Source organism: Equus asinus, chromosome 15, assembly GCF_041296235.1.
Source record: "Equus asinus isolate D_3611 breed Donkey chromosome 15, EquAss-T2T_v2, whole genome shotgun sequence".
In the NCBI taxonomy this organism is placed as follows: domain Eukaryota; kingdom Metazoa; phylum Chordata; class Mammalia; order Perissodactyla; family Equidae; genus Equus; species Equus asinus.
Genome location: NC_091804.1, coordinates 15,963,205 through 15,987,251, shown reverse-complemented (window position 1 = coordinate 15,987,251; position 24,047 = coordinate 15,963,205). Strand labels below are relative to the sequence as shown.

The following is a 24,047-nucleotide window of genomic DNA, read 5'->3' as shown; positions in this document are numbered from 1 at the left end:
AAGTTCACATAGGCTGTGACACTGCATAATGGGTATTTTCCTCTACACAGACAAACAAGCATTCTGAGCCGGTTCTTCTGAAGGAAGGAATCGGTGGTATGGAAGTTGAACATTTTCTTCTTATGACACATCCCCCTACCATCTTTCAAAAGTGAAAAATCCAACATGCATTACTTCAGTCCCTGAGGGTATTTAAAAGAGTCACCTCACAGGGCCAGCCCGGTGGCACAGTGGCTCCACTACGGCGGCCCAGGGTTCGTGGATTTGGATCCCCAGCACCAACCTACACACCACTCATCAAGCCATGCTGTGGTGGTGTCCCACAAACAAAACAGAGGAAGAATGGCACAGATGTTAGCTCAGGGCCAATCTTCCCCACCTCCTTTGTGCTTTTCCACTGCAATAGTGATAGGAAGGGTTAGGTGCAGACCAGAGTCTTCTGCATGCCCCAGGAGACAATCAGTCCACAGTGTCCTGAAGGAGTAGCAGCATCGCTTGCCTTCTGGTCCAGACCTCGGGACAGAGAGAGACCTGAGAAGTGAGTTCAATGAGTTTCTATAGGCAGCACAATGACTGTGACAAGGAGGAAGCCTTGGACCTTCGGACTTGTCCTTCATTTCGTGCACTTTTCAAGGCAGCTGAAAGACACATGGTGTGGGCTTCACCAAGTCAAGGAGAGAGGAAGAAAGAGGGACAACGAATAGACTGGGTGGAGGATGGACACAAGAAAAATTTTCTTTCAATAAAGTAGTATTTTTACTGCCTAGGCAAATGACTTTTATGAAAATACTTATATGAAAAGGAATACACTGTTTTGTTTTCACTTAGTTATCACTATCATTAGGTTTTGATGCAAATGGAAAATTACAATAAAATAAAACCACAGAGGATCAAGGGTTACGTACAATTTTGTGGTAAGGTGATTTGTAATTCAGGTAACGTACTGCTTGAGACTCGTATCCTTTTTTTTAATTAATTAATTTTTTTAAAAGATTGGCACCTGAGCTAACAACTGTTGCCAATCTCTTTTTTTTGCTTTTTTTTTTTTCCCTCCTCAAATCCCTCCAGTACATAGTTGTATATTTTTAGTTGTGCGGCCTTCTAGTTGTGGCATGTGGGATGCCGCCTCAACATGGCCTAATGAGTGGTGCCATGTCCGTGCCCAGGATCCGAACCCTGGGCCGCCAAAGCTGAGCACGTGAATTTAACCACTCAGCCACAGGGCCGGCCCCAAGACTCCTATCTTGATTTCCCATTCCAGGTGCTGCAGATGCTATTTGAGGAAGTAAAGAACACACGGATGAAAACAAAAATAATATCACTGGGCTAAAAAGTTAAGACTATTACAAAGAATATGGATAACGAATTTATAACGAATTGCAATACAAATAAACAGTATTTTTAGTATAAAAATTGCATCTGCATGAAGAGGCTATTTAGTAACAAATTATGATTACACTACATCAGAAACTTGTTAAAGTTGCGTAAGTCACACACATACAGCATCACAGGTCACATGAAACTTCACTGAGAATAAGCCATCTGAAGGCCATGTACTGGTCTGAAACTCTCAAAGCCCTTCCAGTCAACCCTCCTGGGTCAGGAAAGATGCCCAAAAAGCCACCGCATCAGGCTTCATCAGACTTAATGACTCCACATTTGGCTTTTCAAGACGAGCTATCATCTTCTCAAGAGGAGCAAAATGTAGGACTGAGATAAAGAGATACTAAACAAGAAGGAACATTTCTGTTGGCACGAAAGATTTACATGAATACTTTCCAAAATTTCTTATATTTGACAGGATGGGTCAACCACACATTTATAACACTGGCAGAAACAACTTCAACACCGGAATGAAGGACATAGGTAAACTATTGATGCATATTAGCAAAAGCACCAACCTCTCCCTTCACACCAATTCCAGGTCTTATGCTGCAACATCAGGGGTGCCCTGTTGTTTCAACCTTTTTTTGGAGTCCTTAAGGTTTCTCATCCTGTAAAGCAGCATATAGGCTCCGCTCTTAAGGGACTTGGTAATAAGAAGTCATGTGCTAAGAACTTATTTAAAAGATATTTTTATCATCTATTCCAAAGGTGTTCCAGGATGCTGGCTCTGCAGGCTTATACACACCCAGATCATGGAGCAACACCTTGGCGATAAACAGGGGTTTTGGCCGTAGAAAAGTAAAAATTTGGCTTTCTCCACTGTCAGAAGTCAACCCGGACAAAGCTTGTTTACTTTTGACTCAGCGTGATTTGAGATTCCTTTCTGTAACTATGGAGGCCTGTGGCTAACAGGGATCACATGCAGGAGATCAGGTTTAAGTACGCGCCCGCCCCGCAGTGCAAGGCCCCGTGAACTCCACGTGCCCCACCTCTCACCCCAATCACTGCTGACACTTCAAAGGGAAAGAAAGAAGTGGCACCATCTCTATGTTGCTGCCCTATGATCTCTCTCAGCAAGTTGGGGTGGTTTAGCAGATCTTGCAAGAGATGAATAACAAAAGAAACTAGGAAAAAGGTAGCTAAAGATCAAACGTTCCTCCTAATCAGTGAAAAGGCACCCATCCTGCTCCAACTACTCACACAGAACGCTCCGTATCACCATTCCAAGATCCAGTTACTTTTATTTAATTTAGCTAATTTTTATTTATATAAAATTCTATTCTGTAATTCAATAACTAATATTGCAACAGGGGGAAGCATGATTGTTTTTATTTTTAAATCAAAATCATGTTTCCATGCGCTTGACTTTTGGATTAAATATATTATCTACAGGAGAAAAATCCATAAAATCCAACTGAAATGTTAATCTAATTTTAAATTACTTTAGCTTGACTTTTTTCCTTTAGTTTTATATTCATTAAGTATTAAAAACAAACCTAAAGGTCTCAAGTGGAAACAAATTAAATTATATGTGTACTTATCAAGCTATTTAGTAAAAACCCTATGTTTTGCCAGGATGTTAAAAAAAAAAAAAAAGGAAAAACAAGAAAAATGGTTCCTATAGCCAGACACTTCAATTTTTAATGGACCGTCTTCTCCAAACTGTTTGCTCCTCTTCTGCCAATTTTTTAAAGTACTGCTGAGAAAGAAAATACATTTTTCTTAGAATTAGGTACTATTTGGGGTCCAATTGGAAATTGGCCTTACATTTATAAAAAGCCAAAGCAGATTTTACTTCTTCATTCCTGCCTCACTAGTCAAATACTCCACTTTTAAAAAGCCAAATATTTCAATATGGCACAGGGGGCACTATACAGAAAAGCTACTATGAAACCTTTCTTATTCCATAGCTCTGAAGTTGAACTTAATGATCCTTGAAAACTGTTCCAGCTGATTATGAGAGAAAGAAATCCAGGGACAGGAGAGTAGGCCGGGCTCAGCTCTGATCCAGGAAGGCTTCCTGGTATCAGGGACACGGAGCTGCCACCACCAGAACCATGGCACTTTGGGAGAGGATGTCTGAGACCCACATGGCGGGAGGGGCGAGAAATGAGCAAAAGTCAAGGTTTTCCTGGTCAGTTCGGTGAATACTTCAAACAAGAGGTCATGTCGGTATCCGAAGAGAAAAACTATCGGCGACTCGTAATGAACCTCACGGTACCTCAACTGCAATAAGACTGTCAGGTAACTGAGTTGGAAAGATGAAAAGTAACCATCTAGAAATTGGATTCGGTCAGAATGAAAACTCCCTTTGTGTGCACCTCCCAACAGGCTCACTCCACCGCACCAGGGAGCAGTTTCAGGACCTCGCCCTCCGTGAGCCCTGCAAAGCTAACACAAGGTAAGGCTTACTTAAACAGCCTGACAGGAGTGTATTGCATATTTCTTTTTAAAAACTACAGAAACTTTCTGAATTTCATAAACCTGTATTACTTATTATTCTGTCTGGACCCAAGGGACATAGGATCAACTTTAGACATCTTTCATAAGCTTGGAATCTAATTTTACAAATTTATTCTAAGACATAAATTAGGTAAGGCAGAAGTAGATGGATGGATTTTTTAAAAGAAACTGGGCCCCCAGGGTACTTTTAGTAGATTGAGTATTGAGAGATTTACAGGGATAAAACTCCTTACGAGATTAAGGAAGAAGGAAACGAAACCAAATCTTTCATTTCTAGATATTCACTTTCATTAATTCTTTCAGCAAAAGCACATCACTGAAGGAAACCAGAAATGGTTTTCCAGTTATTGTTAATATGGTTCGAGAGCCAGGGAACCCCTTGAGATGGAAACAAAACAACACAGTATTCAAGCTTTCTTCACAAGACTACCTTGTACTGGCAAGAGTCGGAGACTGCTGGCTTCAAAAAGAAGATTGCTAAAAGAACTTTTTGAAAAAAAATTACTACATTTTGGCAAAAAAACGACAAAAATCTCTCCTGTAAAATCCCTACTTCCTTTTGAATCTCCAAAAGTTACGACACTTCATTCGAGACGCTTGGCAATCACAGCTTCGTGAGCTGCGGTCCCTGATTATCCAAACCCTTAAGTCAGAATGAAGGCAGCTCACGTCACCCCCGAGGCTGCCCGAGCCCTCTCAGAGGCAGGATTGTGACGAGTGGGGGCGCCTGCGGAGAAAGCTGGAAATGTGAAAGGGAAGAAATAAAACATAAAAAAGGAGCTTCAGAGAGTGGGGATGAATTTCAAGCTCTTTTCTACAATCATATCCAGGGCCCTCTCAATTTCTATCTCTAAAAAGCATCCCTGCACAGTGGTGCCTGGAGTTTCTTAGAGCTTGACAAAAACAAATACTTAACACAGCAAGAGGAAGTCAGACTCCTGCGACACTCTGAGGATGCTCAGGCTGCTCCGCTCCCATTTTACGGAGCCTGCAGCCTCATCTATGAACAGTGCTCATCAGGGCTGAGGGGGGCGTCCTCTGGTCAAAACTCCCCAGCCCCAAGGATATAAACTGGTGCCCATCCCAAGTCCCCAAACAGATCCTAACACCATGTTTGTTGTTTTGTATCCTGATTGTCATGCTCTAAAGATTCTCATTAATATATATGAGGCTTAATGCCATGAGACTACATGACTATAGATTGCTTTTTTTAAAGAGAAGCTTGTTCATTCAGGAAGAAATAAGGATTTGGTTTAAACTGCAGACCAGAGGAAAGCTGACACATTCCTGTGGCCTGTGTTCTTGGAAATACTGTCATTAAACCTATGGTCCCTTATCGGCATGCTGACTTTTGCGCTGCCTCAACGTGTCTTCCGCCACCTCTGTGTCAGCTGAAGAGGGCGGCTCAGGGACGTCTTCTTCAGTCTCATGGGCGTCGAGGTCCTCCTGGGCCTCTCGCAAAGGCCCCTGGTCCTGGGTGTCATTCCTCTCCTCATCCACACCAGGAGCCAGGCTGTCTTCCTCCTCCTCCTCCTCTGCTTCGTCCTCATCGCCAAGGTCTTCTTTCTCCTCTTCATCATCTACAAGGCTGTCCTTGTTTTCTTCTTCATTTGAATCATCTTTTTCCTCCTCTGCATCCTGCAACTGTTCAGCCCGATGAGCCTCCTCTGACTCCTGATTCTGCTCTGTGGAGGGAAGAGAGGGGAATGTCCTCTGAACAAACAATGGTCACTGAACAATCAATTGAGTGTGTTTAGCTGTGAAATTAAACAATGGGGCACCTGACAGTTTCCTCCATCTTGAAGCTATGTTATCACACAGCACAGATCTCTAGTTGGCATCCTAGCCCCATCCCTCTGTGGATATTTCACTAACCGTGTTAACTTTGGCAGAGTACAGGGGCAGGGAAGGCAAAGGTTCCTTCATGCTTTGTATTTTGTACTTTGTAGAATGCTCAGGACCCACTCACTGGTCACAGTGATTGGTTTAAAAATGTGCCTTAAGTCGAGCCAATCAGAGTACTTCCCAGGAGTTTCTGGCCAGAGTCAGGAGGAAAAACTTTCTTTCTTTCTACAGGGATTGCAAAGCTGATAAAATGTGAGTTAGGGCTGTTGACAGCTACTGAATCAGCCACATGGAAAGAGAAACTTAACATCCCTTGGGCTGTGCTTGAAGGCAGAACATCCCTGGACTTTTCAGTTACGTGAGCTAATAAATTTTCCTTTTTTCCCTAAGTTGCTTTAAACTGAGTTTCTGTTACCTTTAAAAATTCTAAGGAACATAATAGATTTTCTAATTACCTATGAAGTCTCAAAACCTTGAAAACTTCAAGAACTAAAAAGAAATATAAGCTTATTTAGTTAAACTCCCACATAAAATTCAACAATTACGAAGTCTCATAAAAGTCTTCATGCGAAGTCTCAAAAACAGGAATAAAACCATGCAAATCCAGGGCTATTTGGTCCCAGAAACAGTGTGGAGCAGTGCAAGGACTGGGAAGATGGCTTTTAAAGGACTTAGGATAGTTACCGGCATACAGGCAAACCTTATTTTATTGCGCTTCACTTTATTGTGCTTCTCATATACTGCATTTTTTTTACAAATTAAAGTTTGTGGCAACCCTGCATTGAGCAAGTCTATAGGCAGCAGTTTTCCAACATTTGCTCACTTCGTGTCTCTGTGTCCCTTTTTGGTAATTCTTGCAATATTTCAAACTTTTTCATTATTATATTTGTTATAGTGATCTTGATCACTGATCTTTGATGTTACTATTGATGTAATTGTTTTGGGGAGCCATGAACCACGCCCATATAAGATGGTGAACATAATCGATAAATGTGTTTGTTCTGACTATTCCTGCTGTTCCCCCGTCTCTCTCCCTCTCCTCAGGCCTCCTTATTCCCTGAGACACAACAACATTGCAATCAGGCCAGTTAATAACCCTACAATGGCCTCTAAGTGTTCAAATGAAAAGAAGAGTTACATGTCTCACTTTAAATCAAAAGCTACAGATGATTAAGCTTAGTGAGGAGGCATGTCAAAAGGCCAAATGGGCCAAAAGCTAAGCCTCTTGCATCAAACAGTTAGTCAAGTTGTGAATGCAAAGGAAAAGTTCAGGAAAGAAATTAGAAATGCTACTCCAATGAACATATGAATGATAAGAAAGGGAAACAGCCTTATTGCCGATGTGGAGAAAGTTTTAGTGGTCTGGAAAGAAGATCAAACCAGCCACAACATTCCCTTAAGCCAAAGCCTGATCCGGAGCAAGGCCCTAACTCTCTTCAATTCTATGAAGGCTGAGAGAGGTGAGGAAGCTGCAGAAGAAAAGTGTGAAGCTAGCAGAGGTTGGTTTAAGGAGAGAAGCCGTCTCCATAACACAAAAGTGCAAGGGGACGCAGCAAGTGCTGATGGAGAAGCTGCAGCAAGTTCTCCAGAAGAGCCAGCTAAGATCATGAATGAAGGTGGCCGCACTAAATAGCAGATTTCCAATGTAGATGAAATAGCCTTAAATTGGAAGAAGATGCCATCTAGGACTTTCATTGCTAGAGAGAAGTCAATGCCTGGCTTCAAAGCTTCAAAGGACAGGCAAACTCTCCTGTTAGGGGCTAATGCAGCTGGTGACTTTAATTTGAAGCCAGTGCTCATTTACCATTCCAAAAATCCTAGGGCCCTTGAGAACTGTGCTAAATCTACGCTGCCAGTGCTCTATAAATGGAACAACAAAGCCTAGATAACAGCACATCTGTTTACAACACGGTTTATTGAATATTTTAAACCTGCAGTTGAGACCTACTACTCAGGAAGACTCCTTTCAAAATATTACTGCTGGGGCTGGCCCAGGTGGCATAGTGGTTAAGTTGACACGCTCCACTTGGGCAGCCCGGGGTTTGTGGGTTGAGATCCTGGGCGCAGACCTACACACCGCTCATTGGTCCAAGCTGTGGCAGCATTCCACATATAAAATAGAGGAAGATGGGCACAGATGTTAGCTCACGGACAATCTTCCTTAAGCAAAAAAAGGAAGATTGGCAAAAGATGTAAGCTAAGGGTTAATCTTCATCACCAAAAAAAAAAATTACCGCTTACAGACAATGTACCTGGTCACACAAGAGCTCTGATGGAGATGTATAATGAGATAAATGTTTTCATGCCTGCTAACATCCAACATCCATGTCACCCATGGATCAAGGAGTAATTTTGACTTTCAAGTCTTATTATTTAAGGCATACATTTTGTAAGGCTATAGCTGCCATAGATAGTGATTCCTCTGATTCTGGTTAAAGTCAATTGAAAACCTTCTGGAAAGGATTCATCATTCTAGATGCCATTAAGAACATTCGTGATTCATGGTAAGAGGTTAAAATATCAACATTACAAGGGGTTTGGAAGAAGTTGATTCCAACCCTCATGGATGACTGAGCAGTTCAAGACTTCAGTGGAGGAGGTAACTGCAGATGTGGTGGAAATAACCAGAGAACTAGAATTAGAAGTGGAGCCTGAAGATGTGACTGAATTGCTACAATCTCATGATAAGCTCTAACAGCTGAGAAGCTGCTTCCTATGGATGAGCAAAGAAAGTGGTTTCTTGAGATGGAAGCTACTCCTGGTGAAGATGCTGTGAAGATTGTTGAAGTGACAACAAGGATTTAGAATATGACATCAACTTAGTTGATAAAGCAGCAGCAGGGTTTGAAGGGATTGACTCTAATTTTGAAAGAAGTTCTACTCAAGGTAAAATGCTGTCAAACAGCATCACATGCTACAGAGAAACTGTTCACAAAAGGAAGTCAGTCAATGGGGCAAACTTCATTGTTGTCTTATTTTAAGAAACTGCCACAGCCAACCCAGCCTCCAGCAACCACCACCCTGATCAGTCAGCAGCCATCAACACTGAGGCAAGACCCGCCACCAGCAGAAAGATTACGACTTGCTGAAGGCTCAGATGATGGTTAGCATTTTTCAGCAACAAAATACTTTTTAATTATGTACATTATTTTTTAGACATAACTGTATTTGCACACTTAACAGAGTACAATATAGTGTAAACATGACTTTTATATGCACTGGGAAACCAGAAAATTTGTGTGACTCACTTTATCACGATATTTGCTTTATTGCGCGGTCTGGAGCCAAACCTGCAATATCTCTGAGGTATGCCTGTACAGTAGAGACCCAATAAATGTGAGTTCCCCTCCCTCTCTTCTCATTCCAGTCTGAATGAAGGAAAAGGTGTCAAATGATCAATGAAGGGCATACACTTAAAGGGAAATAGCAATTGCCACAATGAAATATTCCCTAATTTAAGAGACGAAAAAAATAATTTTTGTTCAAATCTTTCTAGAGAACACATTTCAAGGAACTAGGTAGTAGTGATGGTTTGATCACCTAGCAAATCGGGGGGAAACCCACTATCTATATGAGCACAAAAAGGCACACCACTAAATTCCAAAAATACTCTATGGCATGAGTTTATTGTACTTACCAGAATGTTCAGATAAATGTCTTGGAAGTGGCACATAGAAACATTCTGATATGACCACCAAGACCTGGAGGGAAAAAAAGTGATTTTTATAGTGAGTAGATAGGACATTTATTACCAAAGAACCTCAAAATTAGGCCTTGCTTCTATAAACAGATATTCATAGACAAATAATTAGCAATTGGTGAAAAGTCCTCAAAAAAGACAAGAGTATAATTAAGAATTTCCTATTTTTCAAATGTGCCATCATGCAGGAAAATATTATTAATTTAGAACAGAGGTCACAGAGGCAAATGTCTACAGAGAGCCCACTGTCCCCAGATTAAAAACAGACGACTCAAGCAGATATAAGAAACAAGATACTAGCAGCCAAGTCAAAAATGGTCTTTTAAAAAACCTATTCTGGACAAATAAAAGCAGTCTGTATATGGGCTGGCCCTCACCAACAGGCAACCCTGATTGTGCGGAAGAATACTTCAGGGTCTAAAATTCTTAAGAGTATCAAAAGAAATTTCTACAGGGACAAATTGTGAGAAAAACTCATCAATGACATGAACTAAATGGTATTTTAGACAGTGATTGACTGGCTTTACCTCTGACCTTGACTGCAGCATGAGTCACTTTCGACTTGCTATTAACATGTCCTTTCCTTTGATAAACTACAAGCTCCTCAGGGGCAGGTTCATCCTAGTCCATGTTCGACGCCTGGACTGGCACAGGCCACGTTGATGAAAATGATGGGATATGCCAAACAGGGGAGAGTTAGCTGGAGCAGAATGACGTGGAGCCACTCTCTACACCTTCCCTACATACTCACCTCGCGGCACCACACATCACAGAGAGCCCCAACGCAGGAAGAAGCTGCCTGTTTAGAAGGCTATACAGTTCTTCTTGTACCCAGCTAACTCCCAGACTTAGCCCACACTTGGAATAACTGCCTAGTCTTTAAAATAGGAATAGTACTTCATACATTAGTGTTTTACAGGTGCTCTAAAATTTTAAAGAACCAAAGTCATAGTTCTTTTGATTCAATTTTACAAACATCAAACGCGTACCCTGCTTTGATTGATTACCATCTGTACTGTACTCATTTATGACTTTACTCAATATTCGGTTCATTAGGTTCAAGGTATCATACTAACAACTAGGGGGAGGGATCAAAAAGAGAAAACAATGGCAGTTTAATTATCAAACAACATGGAACATGAGTCTCAACAGAAAAATGAAGAAAGCACTTTGACAGATATTTAAGAGACACGGAGCTCACAACCAGTCATGGGGTGGGGAGGGAGTGAGAACGACCGCCGGAAGGAGGTGGCGGTTAACATCCTGGGCGTAGTCAGGAGAGGAGGAGAGCTCCAGCCGCCTGGCTCCTCTCGGCTACACCAAATTGAGTCATGGGGGCTCTTGGATCCAGAGAAAGCCCTACGCGCCAGGCTGAGGAGCCGCATGTGGTGGGGCAAAGGCATGCACAAAGCTCTGTGGGTGGGAAAGGAACAAGCTCCAAGCCATTAAATTGATTGGAGCAACATAGAGGAAAACATTTCCATGTGAAAAGACTGAGGATGAAAACTTCCATTTTTAATGGGATAGTAATGCGTTTATTGGCTATTCATGGGATATAATGTTCTTTGTGTTTTTCTTTTTCTTTTGCCTTTCTTAATTCCAACAGGAGGGGAAATTTTTGGTCCAGACATATTGTAAGTGAAAGAAGAAACACTGCCAGTGACAAATGTTGCCATTTACAACAAAGCCTGGGAGACAGTTAAGTTCCACCTGTGATATATCTGGGCCATCCAGAGGGGCTAGGTAAGGGGGCCTAGAAAAGACTTATGGGACACTGGCCTCAACCTTATCTCTCTTAGCTCTGTGACCTTGGACAAGTCACTTAACTGTTCTTCACACTCTCTTGAAACGACATGTTCCAGTAGCCTGTCACCAAGGTCTATTTTATATCTAACAGTACACAATTCCATTATAGTCTTCCTTTTTTAGAAATTGGGAGGAAACCCTCTCCTTACCCCAGATTCTCTCAGTTCAAAATCTATTTTCTGGTCTAGAGAACTATTCCCTTGGAACAGGCCACTTTCTGAGCCACTAAGAATGGCACTGTTTAAAAACAAGGTCTAGGGGCCAGCCCAGTGGTGCAGTGGTTAAGTTTGCATGTTCCGCCTCCACAGCCCAGGGTTCACTGGTTCGGATCTCAAGCATGGACCTATGTGCCTCTTATCAAGCCATGCTGTGGCAGGTGTCCCACATATAAAGTAGAGGAATTTGGCCACAGATGTTAGCTCAGGGCCAGTCTTCCTCAAAAACAAACATACAAACAAACAGGGTCTATAGGGGGATGGTGCTTTCCTCCTCAATCTCCCCTTCCAGGGTCATATTTTCAGGTTTCAGTTTTTAGCCAGAGAGGAGCAGATAGCCATGCATCTAAATGAGGAGAGCAGACTGATTTACCGTCTTTCATAGAGAGTGACATCTACTCCTCCTAAGACTGGAGACCCTCCTCTGTGGAAGGCTCTGTGCTAGGCACTGGTCAGCAGCATGTAGAAAAATAATCTGCCCAAGCACCAAAATTTAGACAGTGTCTATACATACCAGACAAAATGGGGACCAGATAATAATAATAGAGGCAAAAAATCACTGCCTGTGTTTTCCACTGCTTTTCTGCTTGTCTAGAGCTTTGCTGACTTCCATCCTTCACAGCAGAGTTGCTGAAGGCAGAAAATGATGCTGCCAGAGTGATCGGATGAATAGACTGTGCACTTAAGGATCTTTCCCATGTTGGTTTAAAATGCAAAATATAGGGGCCGGCCCTGTGGCTGAGTGGTTAAGTTCGCACGTTCCCCTTCGGTGGCCCGGGGTTTCGCTGGTTCGGATCCTGGGTACAGACGTGGCACTGCTCATCAGGTCACAGTGAGGCGGCGTCCCACATGCCACAACTAGAAGGACCCACAACTAAAATATGCAACTATGTACTGGGGGAATTCGGGGCGAAAAAGCAGAAAAAAATCCAAAAAGATTGGCAACAGCTGTTAGCTCAGGTGCCAATCTTTAAATAAATAAATTAAATGCAAAATATATACTTGATTTCTACAAGTGAGCCCTTTGTTTACATGTGAAAAATAACATTTAGTAAAATATTTCAACCATCACTAGGCTCAATCAAGAAAACAAACAAAAGTCAAACTAGCAGCCTTGTTTCGACTTCCCATCTTTTAAAACTAGAAAAAAAGAGGAAACATAGTAGTCAGGCTTATGGGAAACAATGACTTGATCAGGAAATCACTTCTCTATGGAAAACATCCCGCCGCTCCTGGCCACTGCATTTAAGTTCAGCTCTATTAAGACTCAGAGGAAGGAGAACCCCCAGGGTCCCCAGGACCAAGCTTCACACGAGTGCATGACTGCACGACTGCATTCTGCTTTCAGCCCCCAGTTAACAGCCAAGGTGACAGAGAGCACTGAACTGCACACCTGGAGACCTCACTGAAGGCAAAAATTCTAGTTGTCTGTTTCTTTTAACACAGGTTACAGCTGTAGAAAAGGCATTTTGAGCAGAGACAAGTGTTTGCTATTTTATGGAAATTTATTAACAGAAAATTTATGAGTCTATTACTGCTTTGAAATTACTCTTATTTTGTTAAATAAATTTTTCCTCCCAACTTCTTATAAAGAAACAATATTCTACATCACTGAACAACTTGAACAGTCTAGAATCAACTCCGTTCTTTCTTCAGGGCAAGCCTCTAATAACCTTCCTACACTGATTATTTGAATCTAAGTTTCCAAAGGAACCCAGGGCAGAGGGAGGCCTGACTCAATTTCTTGGACGTATAGTCAACCTCAAAGATAAAATTCCACAACTCTTCACGCTGAGAAGAGTTTTTAGTGGTCCTCCACTAGGCTGATACTCAACCTGCAGTCTCCATAACTCCGCCTCAGAATCGCCCAGGATCTCACTGTTCCTCCTCCAAGAGCGTCACACTCATGTGGCTCTAGAATGCACTGCTAGAAAAACCTAGCACTGGACAGTAGAGGGGAGAAGTACATTTATAGCCAACGTCAAATTTATGTCTAAAGTCAAATCCTTTTAGGCCTAGCATTAGGGACATGTTAATTAGCAGCAATAAGAATAATGCAACAGAATGGAATATATCCAAGACCTAATGAAGGACACATCTAAGTTTTATCCCCACCCTTGAAATTAACATCAGCAGTCAAATCTCAGATATAAACCATAATATGAAGTGAGCATATTCATGGCAAATTAAATCAAGCTTCCTGGGCTCCTTGGAATATGACTTTATTGTCTCAGGGTAGGACTTGCTATAAAGGCAACTGCTCACATTTTAATTTTACTTTTAAAAAGACCCTTCTAAAGAGCCAAAATTCATTATAAAATATAAGGACAGACTTTAAGATAATCCTACCTAAAAGACTGCCCTTTCTATACAGATTTTTAGTCATCATCAGTTATTCCTACTATAGAGCATTCAAGAACTATGTGATTAATATAGAGTGTAATGATGTAAGAACTTCTTATCTTAATTACAGTTTACAGCTCAATCAAATTGATCAAGTGTAGGTAAAAACAAAGATTAAAAATACTGTATCAAAGAGACAGGCCAAAACATTTATAGTTGCCTATACAGTTAAGTAAATAAATTTGTTATTCCAACTTACCTAAAACACCTACGGAGAAAATGTACAGATACCTACTGGATAATGATTTTCATACCAAACGAAGATATAGTGATGTGCTTTGCATCTTATTTTTTTCCATAATGACTGTGTTTTCATCCACATTATCATAAAAAATCCATCTTGGGAAAACCAGAGTGTATACATAAGCAGATGTTCAGGATTAGACGTTCAATTTGAGTATGTGAACAAGAAAAAATCATCTTGTTTACCCAGGGAACAAATTCACAGCTTTGGCCTTATCACCACAGTGTTCTAATCAAGTAGGCAATGTGTGAAATCACAGCTGACTCGGTTGTCTTGGAAACTGACTACCAATTCAAGTAAGTCTCTATTTCTTCTTTCATCACTGCCTATATTTGGGGGAGAATATTTGAAGGATAGGATTAGGAGATAATAATTTAATGAATTTTCCATTATATCTCAAGTTATCATTGAAAGCAGTATCAAACAAGCAAATACAATTTGACTGCTTAGATTACACACAAAATGATATTTGTTTACGTGCTTTTTTCTTTCTTGAATGCTTTCTAGTTTTGCACAAAAACTACTCGACTTCAAAGACAGGAAAAAGAGATTGGCATTATCTCTTACCAGACCCATGAGAAGGCCAAAAATCAAGGTGGCTAGGACGAAAAAGACATAAGAACACCAAGCAGGAATTCCAAGGGTCACTGTGAAATAGTTGTGAAGATGCTGTAATCAGAAGAAAAAACATAAAATATTTACTTATAATGAGGATCAAAAATGTTTGAATCTCCCTCTCTAGCTATCAGTCAAGTCTGCAAATTGTTTGTACATGAGCTCCCACAAAGTTCATCCAGAGGTTTATGCATCTACATGATTCTTCAAGAACAAGTCAAATTTTACAACCTTGAGAATTGAGAATCTGACAGTAATAATCAAGGTCATTTCTAGTAAGAATTGTTACACTTCCTTAAAGTTTATGATCTGGTAGAACTCTGGTAGAACTGTTCTTCTAGTCCCTTCTTCCATGATAGATTTTTTTGGTCACTCTTGTCTAATAATTATATATACTTCACTTTTTACTCATAACATGGCATCCATAAAAAATTAAACTTCTTGAATCATTATCAATTTTTAAGAACTAAATTACTACTTACAGAAAATCAACCATTTAAAATGTCTCTATACTCTTTTTCTAATCAGATTCTTGTTGCTCTACCTCTAACCCCATTCTTAACAACTGTCTTAAATGACAATTAAACCTAAAATATAATATTAGGCAGGAGAAAATTCTTCCAGTTGATTCATTATGAATAATTCATTATGATATTTCATCAGTCTTTGAGTAGAGTGCACATCCTTTCATGCTTACTGTTCTCTGGGACTCTATTTAATACCAAACACTAAAAAATGAGTGAAGAGATAGGGTCTTAGCTAGAAATTATTTACACGCTAAATCATATGGAATTACAGATATGAACCTGCTAGTTTGGAGTCAAAGCCCACTTAGATGTGAACTTGAAGGAGCCACACTTCCTCATGATGGCTTAGTAGTCATCTGCTTTAGGCCCTTCAAGCTTCAAAAACAGTCATTCACCAGAATACGAGCAATTACTGGGCACATGATGAAATGGCTGTAAACTAAATGTCATCAGCAGGCAGAGATAATGACTGAATGACTTGCCCAGAACTGATGAGGTGACTGAAAATGAGTCCAAGCTTCTATTTTAATTTAATATTTCTCAAAATCTAAATTGCTCAAGTATCTCCCATTGGTTTCTCGGTTTATAAATGTCAATACAATTAAATGACACATTTCATTCTCACTTAATTTTGAATGATAAACAAACAAACAAACTTGTTAGCTGATCTAGAATAACCTGAGATCTCCTCTCTTCAATTTCTTATTCAGCAGAAGCAAAAGATATAGACTCGGCAAGTATTTTCAACACTGGCACACGTAAAGTGTTAATAATAAATATTTGTTGAATAAGAAAAAGATATTAGGAAATCCTTAAACTATTCACAGGAAATGCAAACAACTCTTGATTTGTAAAACTATCATCTGTCCTTTACTGATGGCATTGGTCATCCTTCTGTCTTCAGCCAGGAAAACTGTTTAATAAGAATAATCCAGAATTCTGCAACTCAGCAGGCAAAACAGGTATTTGAGATATCAAAATGTTGTTTCATTCAAACTCTTCAATAGAAGTTCTAAAATGTATTGTACAGGTCCCTACTTTAGAAAATTCTATGTATTGAACATAGCTTATGTTCTTCTTGATGACTCAGTGCCATCATTAGGATTCAATTCTGAAATGTACTGAAGAATTAGCAGATATGGAAAGCCAGTCTGCATTTGTGCTGACTCATGGATGGATGTATTCTGAAACTTGCTCTATAAATAATATCTGCCCATTTGCCTTACTTATAGGGTTAGAATGAATAATGTGCAGTTGTAAGTCCTTCTGGACAGTGTCTTATGCCCTTTTTGCAAAATAAATGATTACTGTAACCCTCAAGAAACTAAGTTATTTTCTAGCATGTAGTAAATTATTTGCCTTTGTATCATTACATTCTGAGTTACACACTTCTTAGCACATTCAAAACACTCTCTTATTTTAATAAGCTCCACTTGGATTTTCTTGTATCAATTTCCTCTTTAAAGGATTTATTTGTGCTTCTTAGAGATGCCCTGCTATCTTGTGGTCTTCTAGGTGACTGTTACTAACGCCTCATTAATAAAGTTGTGTTTCCTCAAGTGCAGACATCAATCTTTCTCTCTTTGCTCTGTCTGAGTCCACAATGATTTCAGAGCCTCTTAAGAGTGTTAGGCTTCACGGTACCAGGTACTTGATGTTTTGCTGCATATATGTTTCCAAGTAATAACTGATTAAAACTGTTCTAACTCAGTTTTAGATTTCTGTGTTTCTGTTAATTGCCAGGCAAAGTGACAGTTTTCACTTGTGGAAAATACTGACCCTTGTTCAATAATAGATGTGCCCATTACAAGGAATGATCTTACTCTGTTTTCTTAAAATGCACAAAGATATTGCTTAATGGGCCTGATAGTTTATACTATTACACTACTGTAATAGATGGTTGAGTTATAGCTAACTTTGGCTACATACAGATTTGAGTAAAGACATCATCACAGTAGAATAAACGAGAAGAATATCCCAACCAGTGGTCAGATGGATTTAAGGAATGGAGCCAGGCCAAGGCATCTATGCATCAGAAGCAGAGCCTTCCCCCCAACGCCAGGGACGACAGCAGTCCCTCTGGGACCTGAACAACTGCAGGTCAGATTAGATGCTGCCCGAGAGCACCCACCCATCCAGCCCAGTGTTGCACAGTCTCATTCAGAGCTGGGCTAATCCCAAAGGACAGAGAGCTTTTTGGATTTAGATCCCACTTATGTCACAGGACATATTCTAGGAGTTCTGGGACAAGCCCTAAATCCCTTTCAGACACAGATTAGAATCCTCAAAATATCTTCCCTGCGTGGCAGCAGCTCAAAAAGACTTCTCCAGGGATGGCCAAGGGTTCGCTTCTCCTTCCATGTTTCATCTTCTGGATATTTGCAACAGGACACAACTTGTAGCCTCTTGTACGCTCTATGAGAGGTGTCTTATGGATGTGTACCATCTCACTGTAATATTGTTCTAGATACTCTTACAAGGAAAAAAACCAAAAACAGTAAGATAAGTGTACCATCTCACTGTAATATTGTTCTAGATATTCTTACAAGGAAAAAAACCAAAAACAGTAAGATAAGAGATGCACTATCTAAAACACAGGAGGATGTTCTGGAGTTTTAAAATACACTCATTATTCTCCAGTCTAAACACTCACGGCCTTTAATTCTCATCACAAGATAGTTACAAAGCATTAAATCTTCTCCATCACAGATTGTCTTCCCAAGATTGTAGCACACGTTACTGTAGCTGAAATTTGCTGTATGCCTGCATGCTTTCATAAGAACAGTAACAGTGAGGAGAGGTAAATTACATCCTATATCAGCTCAGTGAGCAGCACAAATCCACCAAATCAAATAATGTTTAAACACATTCAAATGTTAAACTCAGTTAGCAAAAGTACACATTGTACAACTGCCACAGAAAGCTATTTTAATCCTGCTATCAGCCTTGGTTAAAAAATAAGTGAATAAAGAGATAAAGTATTCCTTGTTGCCTAATCAGAGGGGAACAGTAAAATAATGATGACAACAATGATTAGTGAATATAACTAACAAAAAACAGTTATCAAGTATGTACTAGGTGCCAGGTTCTATGCTAAGCATTCAAAATGTTCCAGTAACAACAGAAAAAACAAACGGGTCCAGAAACACGCACAAGAGGTGGAGAACAATAGCCTGTCTCCCTGGAAGAGAGAAGACCATGCCTCCCTGTGTCACTGTAGCCAACTGTGAAAAGAGAAGAAAAGACAGAAAGATGGAAAAGCCTCTCCAAACATGTGCCACAGACAGAACTCTCCAGCCCAGGTTTCCCAGCCCTGACTGCGGCGTGTCCCAGTTCAACCTTCTGCACGTCACTTTCACGGCATTAGCCTCACCTTCTACTATCCTGTACATTATCCACATTTTTCAGTAAGCTGAGTCACTTTTTTTTAAAGTTGAACACGATTTTAAAGAAATTTTATATTGCTACCATAAATAGAAAAGCAGTATGAATTCTGCATCTAAAAGATGTCTACTCTTTGAGAAACTTCTCTTGTTATTGTACATTTTGCAGGCTTCAGTGACTCCTATAAGTGGGCAGAATGTCAAAACTATACTTGAAGATAGGTATTAGAGCTAAAGTGGCAATGACTTCTAGGAGTTTATATAAAAATTAAAATACACAAGTGGACTCCATTGTGATTAGGCTGGAAAAACAACTGGAATTTTGGTTATGGAAAGAACACTCTAGATTATCTACTCTTGCTCCACATTGTGGTCCAAATTACTTATCAAGGATTCCTAGGATTCCAGGTGACAGAAAGCAGGAAGCTCACAGGATCTGGCTTTTAAGACTGCTCAAGGGGCTTCCTCACCTCAATGGTTTATTCAAGCAAGAACATATAGAAAGTTAATGCAGAGCTAAGAAAGCCAAAAGCAGACCCAAAAAAACCCCAGAGTTCACTGGAACTCAGCTGTGTGGGTGCCATCACCAGGCCACCCCAGCATCCTGAGGCCCAGCTTTTATCTCCAGAATGCCAGTTCACTCCTAAAGTAGAAACTCAAGGCCTTTAAGGAATCGCTAGTTCAGTAGGCTCCGATCTTCCAGATATTGCTCTTATTTGTGTTTTCTCGTTTTCATTAGAGAAAAATTAAAAATACAGAAAAAGAGATTTTTTTAAAATAAGCCACAATTTCAATATCAGAGATAACCACTGTTGACATTTGATTAATCTCTCTCTAGGCATTTCCCAAATATACACAAAAACTTCATATGAACATAACACTATACCAACTGTTGTCTTTCCCCCCACTTAACAATATGCATTTTTCCCTATGGAAGTAGTTACATTTAACTAGCCACCCATCCAGGGGAGACTCTTGCTGAGGAAAGACTGACTCCTATCTGTCTACGTATCCACAAAAACTCAGTAGGATAAAAGAGACTGTGATAGGCATCAACAATCTTGCCTCACTGGTGTTAGGCCCTCTACGTCTGTCTTTCTTCTCTGTTTTTATCTTCTTTCTTGAAGACTACACTCTTTTAGTTCTAGCCATGCTCTCTCTCTCACTATGTGCTGTTTCTTCTGTTCATGGTTAATATGGTTGCACTACAGTTTTATATTATCTAGACATGAGTTAAAAACAGGTTATGTTCCCCACAATTATACATTCAACATTGATGTGAGGATCTTGAGCAAGGGAGAAGAATGAGCTAAATAAGCTAAGTGAGTGGACCCAGACGACTGGCTCAGTAAGTGATTCGGTAAGAGCAACAAGGCAAGACTGTACCCAGAGGTTGAAGTGGGAACCAGAGACCTGATGGGCACCAAGGATTGGATCTCACCAGGCCAGAGATCATACCCTCTGTGAACAAGAGGATAAGGGTTGGATTCTAGACACACAGGTGGTGAGAGCCCTTCCCAGAGATTTGATAAAAGGCTAAAGATTTGTTTCTAAGAATAAAAGAAACTACAAAAGTTGTCAAGAGGCTTGGGGAAGCTAGATGTTGATACAGAGGGTAATACTATATTTCTGTTACAGATTTTTAAGGTAATATGTTCACATACGAGGAGATAAAAATAATCTACAAACCTACCATTTATATTCTTTTGGTCACGTACACTCCCCTCCCACATGACCTCTCCACATACACACAATATACATTCAGGGTAAATATACTAGTGATCCTGTTAAATATAAATGGATTAAATTTATCAGCTAAAAGAATTGCTTCTTGCTACCTGCTTTTTACAAGACTCACTTAAAACATAACTACAACAGAAAGGTTGAAAGTGAAAAAAAATTAATTTCCAGGAAAATGCTCACCAAAAAGAAAAAATATGGTATTAATATTTAATAAAAATGTCTTTATATAATGTAAAATGTAATTGTCAAATTCTACAGTTTAGCTTATAAAATAATCTTTTTTGTTCTCTTTTTTCATATCTGGAAAGATATTCTAAATATACATATATACAAATATCATATATACTTTACTTCTCAGTCACTAAGAAGAATATCTTAATTGGTTATTCAGAGATGAATGATATTCTATTCTCCAAATGGCCCTTTCTCTGCAGTCCAATGCATCCATTCGTGCTGTCCAAGGCTAGGTACTGTGTGTACAAAGATAAAACATCCACTCCTGGCCTTGATGTGCTCCAAATGCCACACATTGTAATCATTCACATGATATAATGAAAAACTGATTCCTTATCTAAACTCTTGTTTATCTAAGCCCTCAATGCCAAGCTCTATGAAGTCAGAACAACTCCTTATCTTCCCTGATACTGTCTTTGAAAGCAAAACTACTCTTTAACAATGTGTGAAGGCCATGATCCACTTCCATCTAAGCTCTTCTTAACTCACAAAGCAAATTCACTTCTTGACCTGCACTTCTAGGTTCTGTGCTAAGATCTTGATCTCGAGGATTTCCAACATCCATCTATTACAATCACCCTTTTGGATTAGACATTACAAGGCTAAATACAAGGCTCTCAGATGGCTATCAGAATATATGACTCTGTCAACCGTTAGTGTCAACATACTGCAAAAGGCAGAATCTCTTACTCTCAATTGCCAGTTTGCAATTCATAATTCTCAGCCCTTGAATAAACCTCTCACCAACATTAAGAAAACAGCAGAAGGAAACCATATCAAACTCAAACTATCTGGAGAAAGGCCAAATGTTATTTATTGTTTAATATAATACACAAATGCCAAAAAAAGACAGTTAACAAATTTTAACCAAAAAAAGACTGAATTACGTCAGCAATTTAGCTTCTGTTGTAAAAAAAAAAAAAAAAAAAAAAAAAAAAAAAAACCCTGAAGTAAATATTCTATCTCACAAGGCAAAAAATACAATACAACTGAGAAAATGGGACACAAAAAGTTGTTCTTAAATTTCCCTCAACATATCAATGTGCATGAGAAACAGAAAAAGTCTTCATGAGGCTCCTTCAGTCTTAAGTTCCAAATACAACACTATCACCTACAATCCTAGCTTAGAAAAGAGATATGGAGGGATTCACTTCTAAAGATTTTTCAAAATACTTTAAGGATACGTATTTAATTCCACAGCAATTTTGTTTAATCTGGTATGAGTTAGCCCACTGTACACATAAAAGGGAGCAAAAGGTTATGTGACACATTCAAGATAATATAATAGTTCCACATTTTAACCTAAATAACAGTTCTAACTCACTGAAATGATTCAGTGACATGATATAATTCCATACAGCAGGGGCATGCAAACTTTGGGGCCACAGAGTAAATATTTCAGGCTTGTGAGCCAAACGGTCTCTGTCACAACTCCTCAACTGCACCACTGTAGTGTAAAAGCAGTCACAGAAAATAGGTAATGAATGAACATGGCTGTGTTCCAATAAAACTTTATCAAAACAGGTGGCCAGCCTACAAGCTGTAGTTTGCTGATTCCTGACATATAGAATCACTTTCAGGGATTTCTGATCTGTAGGCAGCTTATGAAGATGGGAAAATAAGATGAAGTAAAACCACATAAGCCCTCTCAGCTTTGTTAAAGGGATTGTCATTGACCTAAGAAAATATGACTTTAACATAATAGTTACGAGTCCTTATTCAATTTATGCCCTTCTACACAAAGACATATTTCCACTGGGACCCCACATGAGCGCAGCTGTGTGGCTTAAGAAGAAAAGTGAAATTACAGAAGTATATATAAGCATTTATTTTCCTATTATTTAGAAGCTAAATTCTTACTCTTAAAAAACCCCTCTGCCAAGATTCACAAAGGGTATATTTAAGATTACTCACCCATATCTTGCCAGAGATGCTAAAGAGACCAGCCATTCCAGACATCCTAAAAAAAAAGCAAAGAGAAGGAAAACCACAGTGATGTATATTATGAAAAAACAAAACAAAACTGAAGTCACAAGGACTGCCCCTTCGCTTCTGGCAGTACATTGTCCTCTCTCCATGATTCAATTCCATTCTTATAGTTTAGACCTCATGGCCAACATTTTAATCACTCTGCTGTAACTGCACTCTAACCCCCTGGCCCTTTCTCCCTCCACTGTACACACATGGCAAAGTCCCCAGCCCTAGCAGCTGAATGTCTCTGGGGAAGAAAAATCATATGGCCAGCTGACTGTTCTCCCTTCATCGTCACAAACTTCAGGGCGCAGTCAATACTGCCCAGAACCATTGGCATTTTTTGGCTCTACCTGAGATGAGAGCTCATGTACTTTTCTCTCTCTTCAAATCTTACACACCCTCTCCTCCCCATGCACTCTCAGCTAACAAACACTCCTTTGTCACTGCAAAATCAGAAAACATTATGTGATCTCTCTTACCTTTCTACCACCAAATCTGAGCCTGTACACATCTGTATCCACATTTTCTCTTCTCCTGTTAGAACAGAGAAAGTCTATCTGCCCTACCACAGTCCAAAACCTCCTCCCATTCCTTTTGTCTTATTAATGACTTGGTTCTTTCCATCATCCCCTCTTCCTGCGTTAGCACTTTCTCCCTCTGCTGGATCATTTTCATCAGCATGAAAACACGTGCTACCCTCCCTCATCTTCGAGCATCCCTAGATCTCACACAGCCCTCCAGCTTCACAGACAAACCTCTCCGAAGAGTAGTCTACATTGTTGTTTCTTCTTCCTCACCATATCTTTAACCCATTAAAATCTGGCTGCTGTTCTCACTACTGCACTATCACCATTTGTCAGGGCCACAGTGACCTCACGTGGCTTTATTCAACGTCCGTGTCTCAGACTTGATCTTCCTTCCCCTTGGTAACATGGGACTCAACAAGTACTCCTTCCTTCTTGAGCACCCTTTACTTGGCTTCTAGGAAACTGTGCACTCATATTTGTCCTGCTGCCTCACTAGTACTCATTTTCAGTTTCCTTTTGCTGACTCCTTCTCCAAAACTTCTTGATTTGGGAGTGTCTCGTGGCTCGGTCCCAAGCACTTTTCTCTTTTTCCTTTTCTCTAGGTGACCCCCTGTCTTCCAAGGCTTTAAATGCCATCTGTATGCTTTGTATTTGTGTTCTCCACGGAGACCCATCTCCATGTATCCAACTTGACTGCTCTACAAACAAGTTTGCATCTCAAACTTAACATGCCCAGTACTGAACCCTCGATCTTCTCTTGCTCAAATCAGTAGGTAGTCTGGTGGTTAAGATTCAGCGCTCTTACTGCCGTAGCCCACGTTCGTTTCTCAGGCAGGGAACCACACCTCTCATATGTTGGTTCTCATACTGTGGCAGCTGCGTGTTACTTTGATGCTGAAAGCTCCGGCACTAGTATTTCAAATACCAGCAGGGTCAAGCATGGTGGACAGGTTTCAGCTGAGCTTCCAGAGTAAGACAGACT

The 24,047-nt window shown here is 40.0% G+C and overlaps 1 protein-coding gene across 1 annotated transcript in view; it reads right to left on the bottom strand.

Moving 5' to 3' along the window:
* Window positions 1-1,353: 1,353 nt before the first annotated feature.
* The window catches only part of TMX4 (thioredoxin related transmembrane protein 4), a 45,634-nt gene continuing 22,940 nt past the window's right edge, over window positions 1,354-24,047 (bottom strand). Inside the window, exons 5-8 of the mRNA XM_014828685.3 lie at window positions 22,479-22,524; window positions 14,630-14,731; window positions 9,332-9,395; window positions 1,354-5,534 (exon numbers count right to left, since the gene is read on the bottom strand). Coding sequence (XP_014684171.2) covers window positions 5,173-5,534; window positions 9,332-9,395; window positions 14,630-14,731; window positions 22,479-22,524 — 574 coding nt within the window. The 3' untranslated portion in view covers window positions 1,354-5,172. The remainder of the gene's footprint in view (window positions 5,535-9,331; window positions 9,396-14,629; window positions 14,732-22,478; window positions 22,525-24,047) is intronic.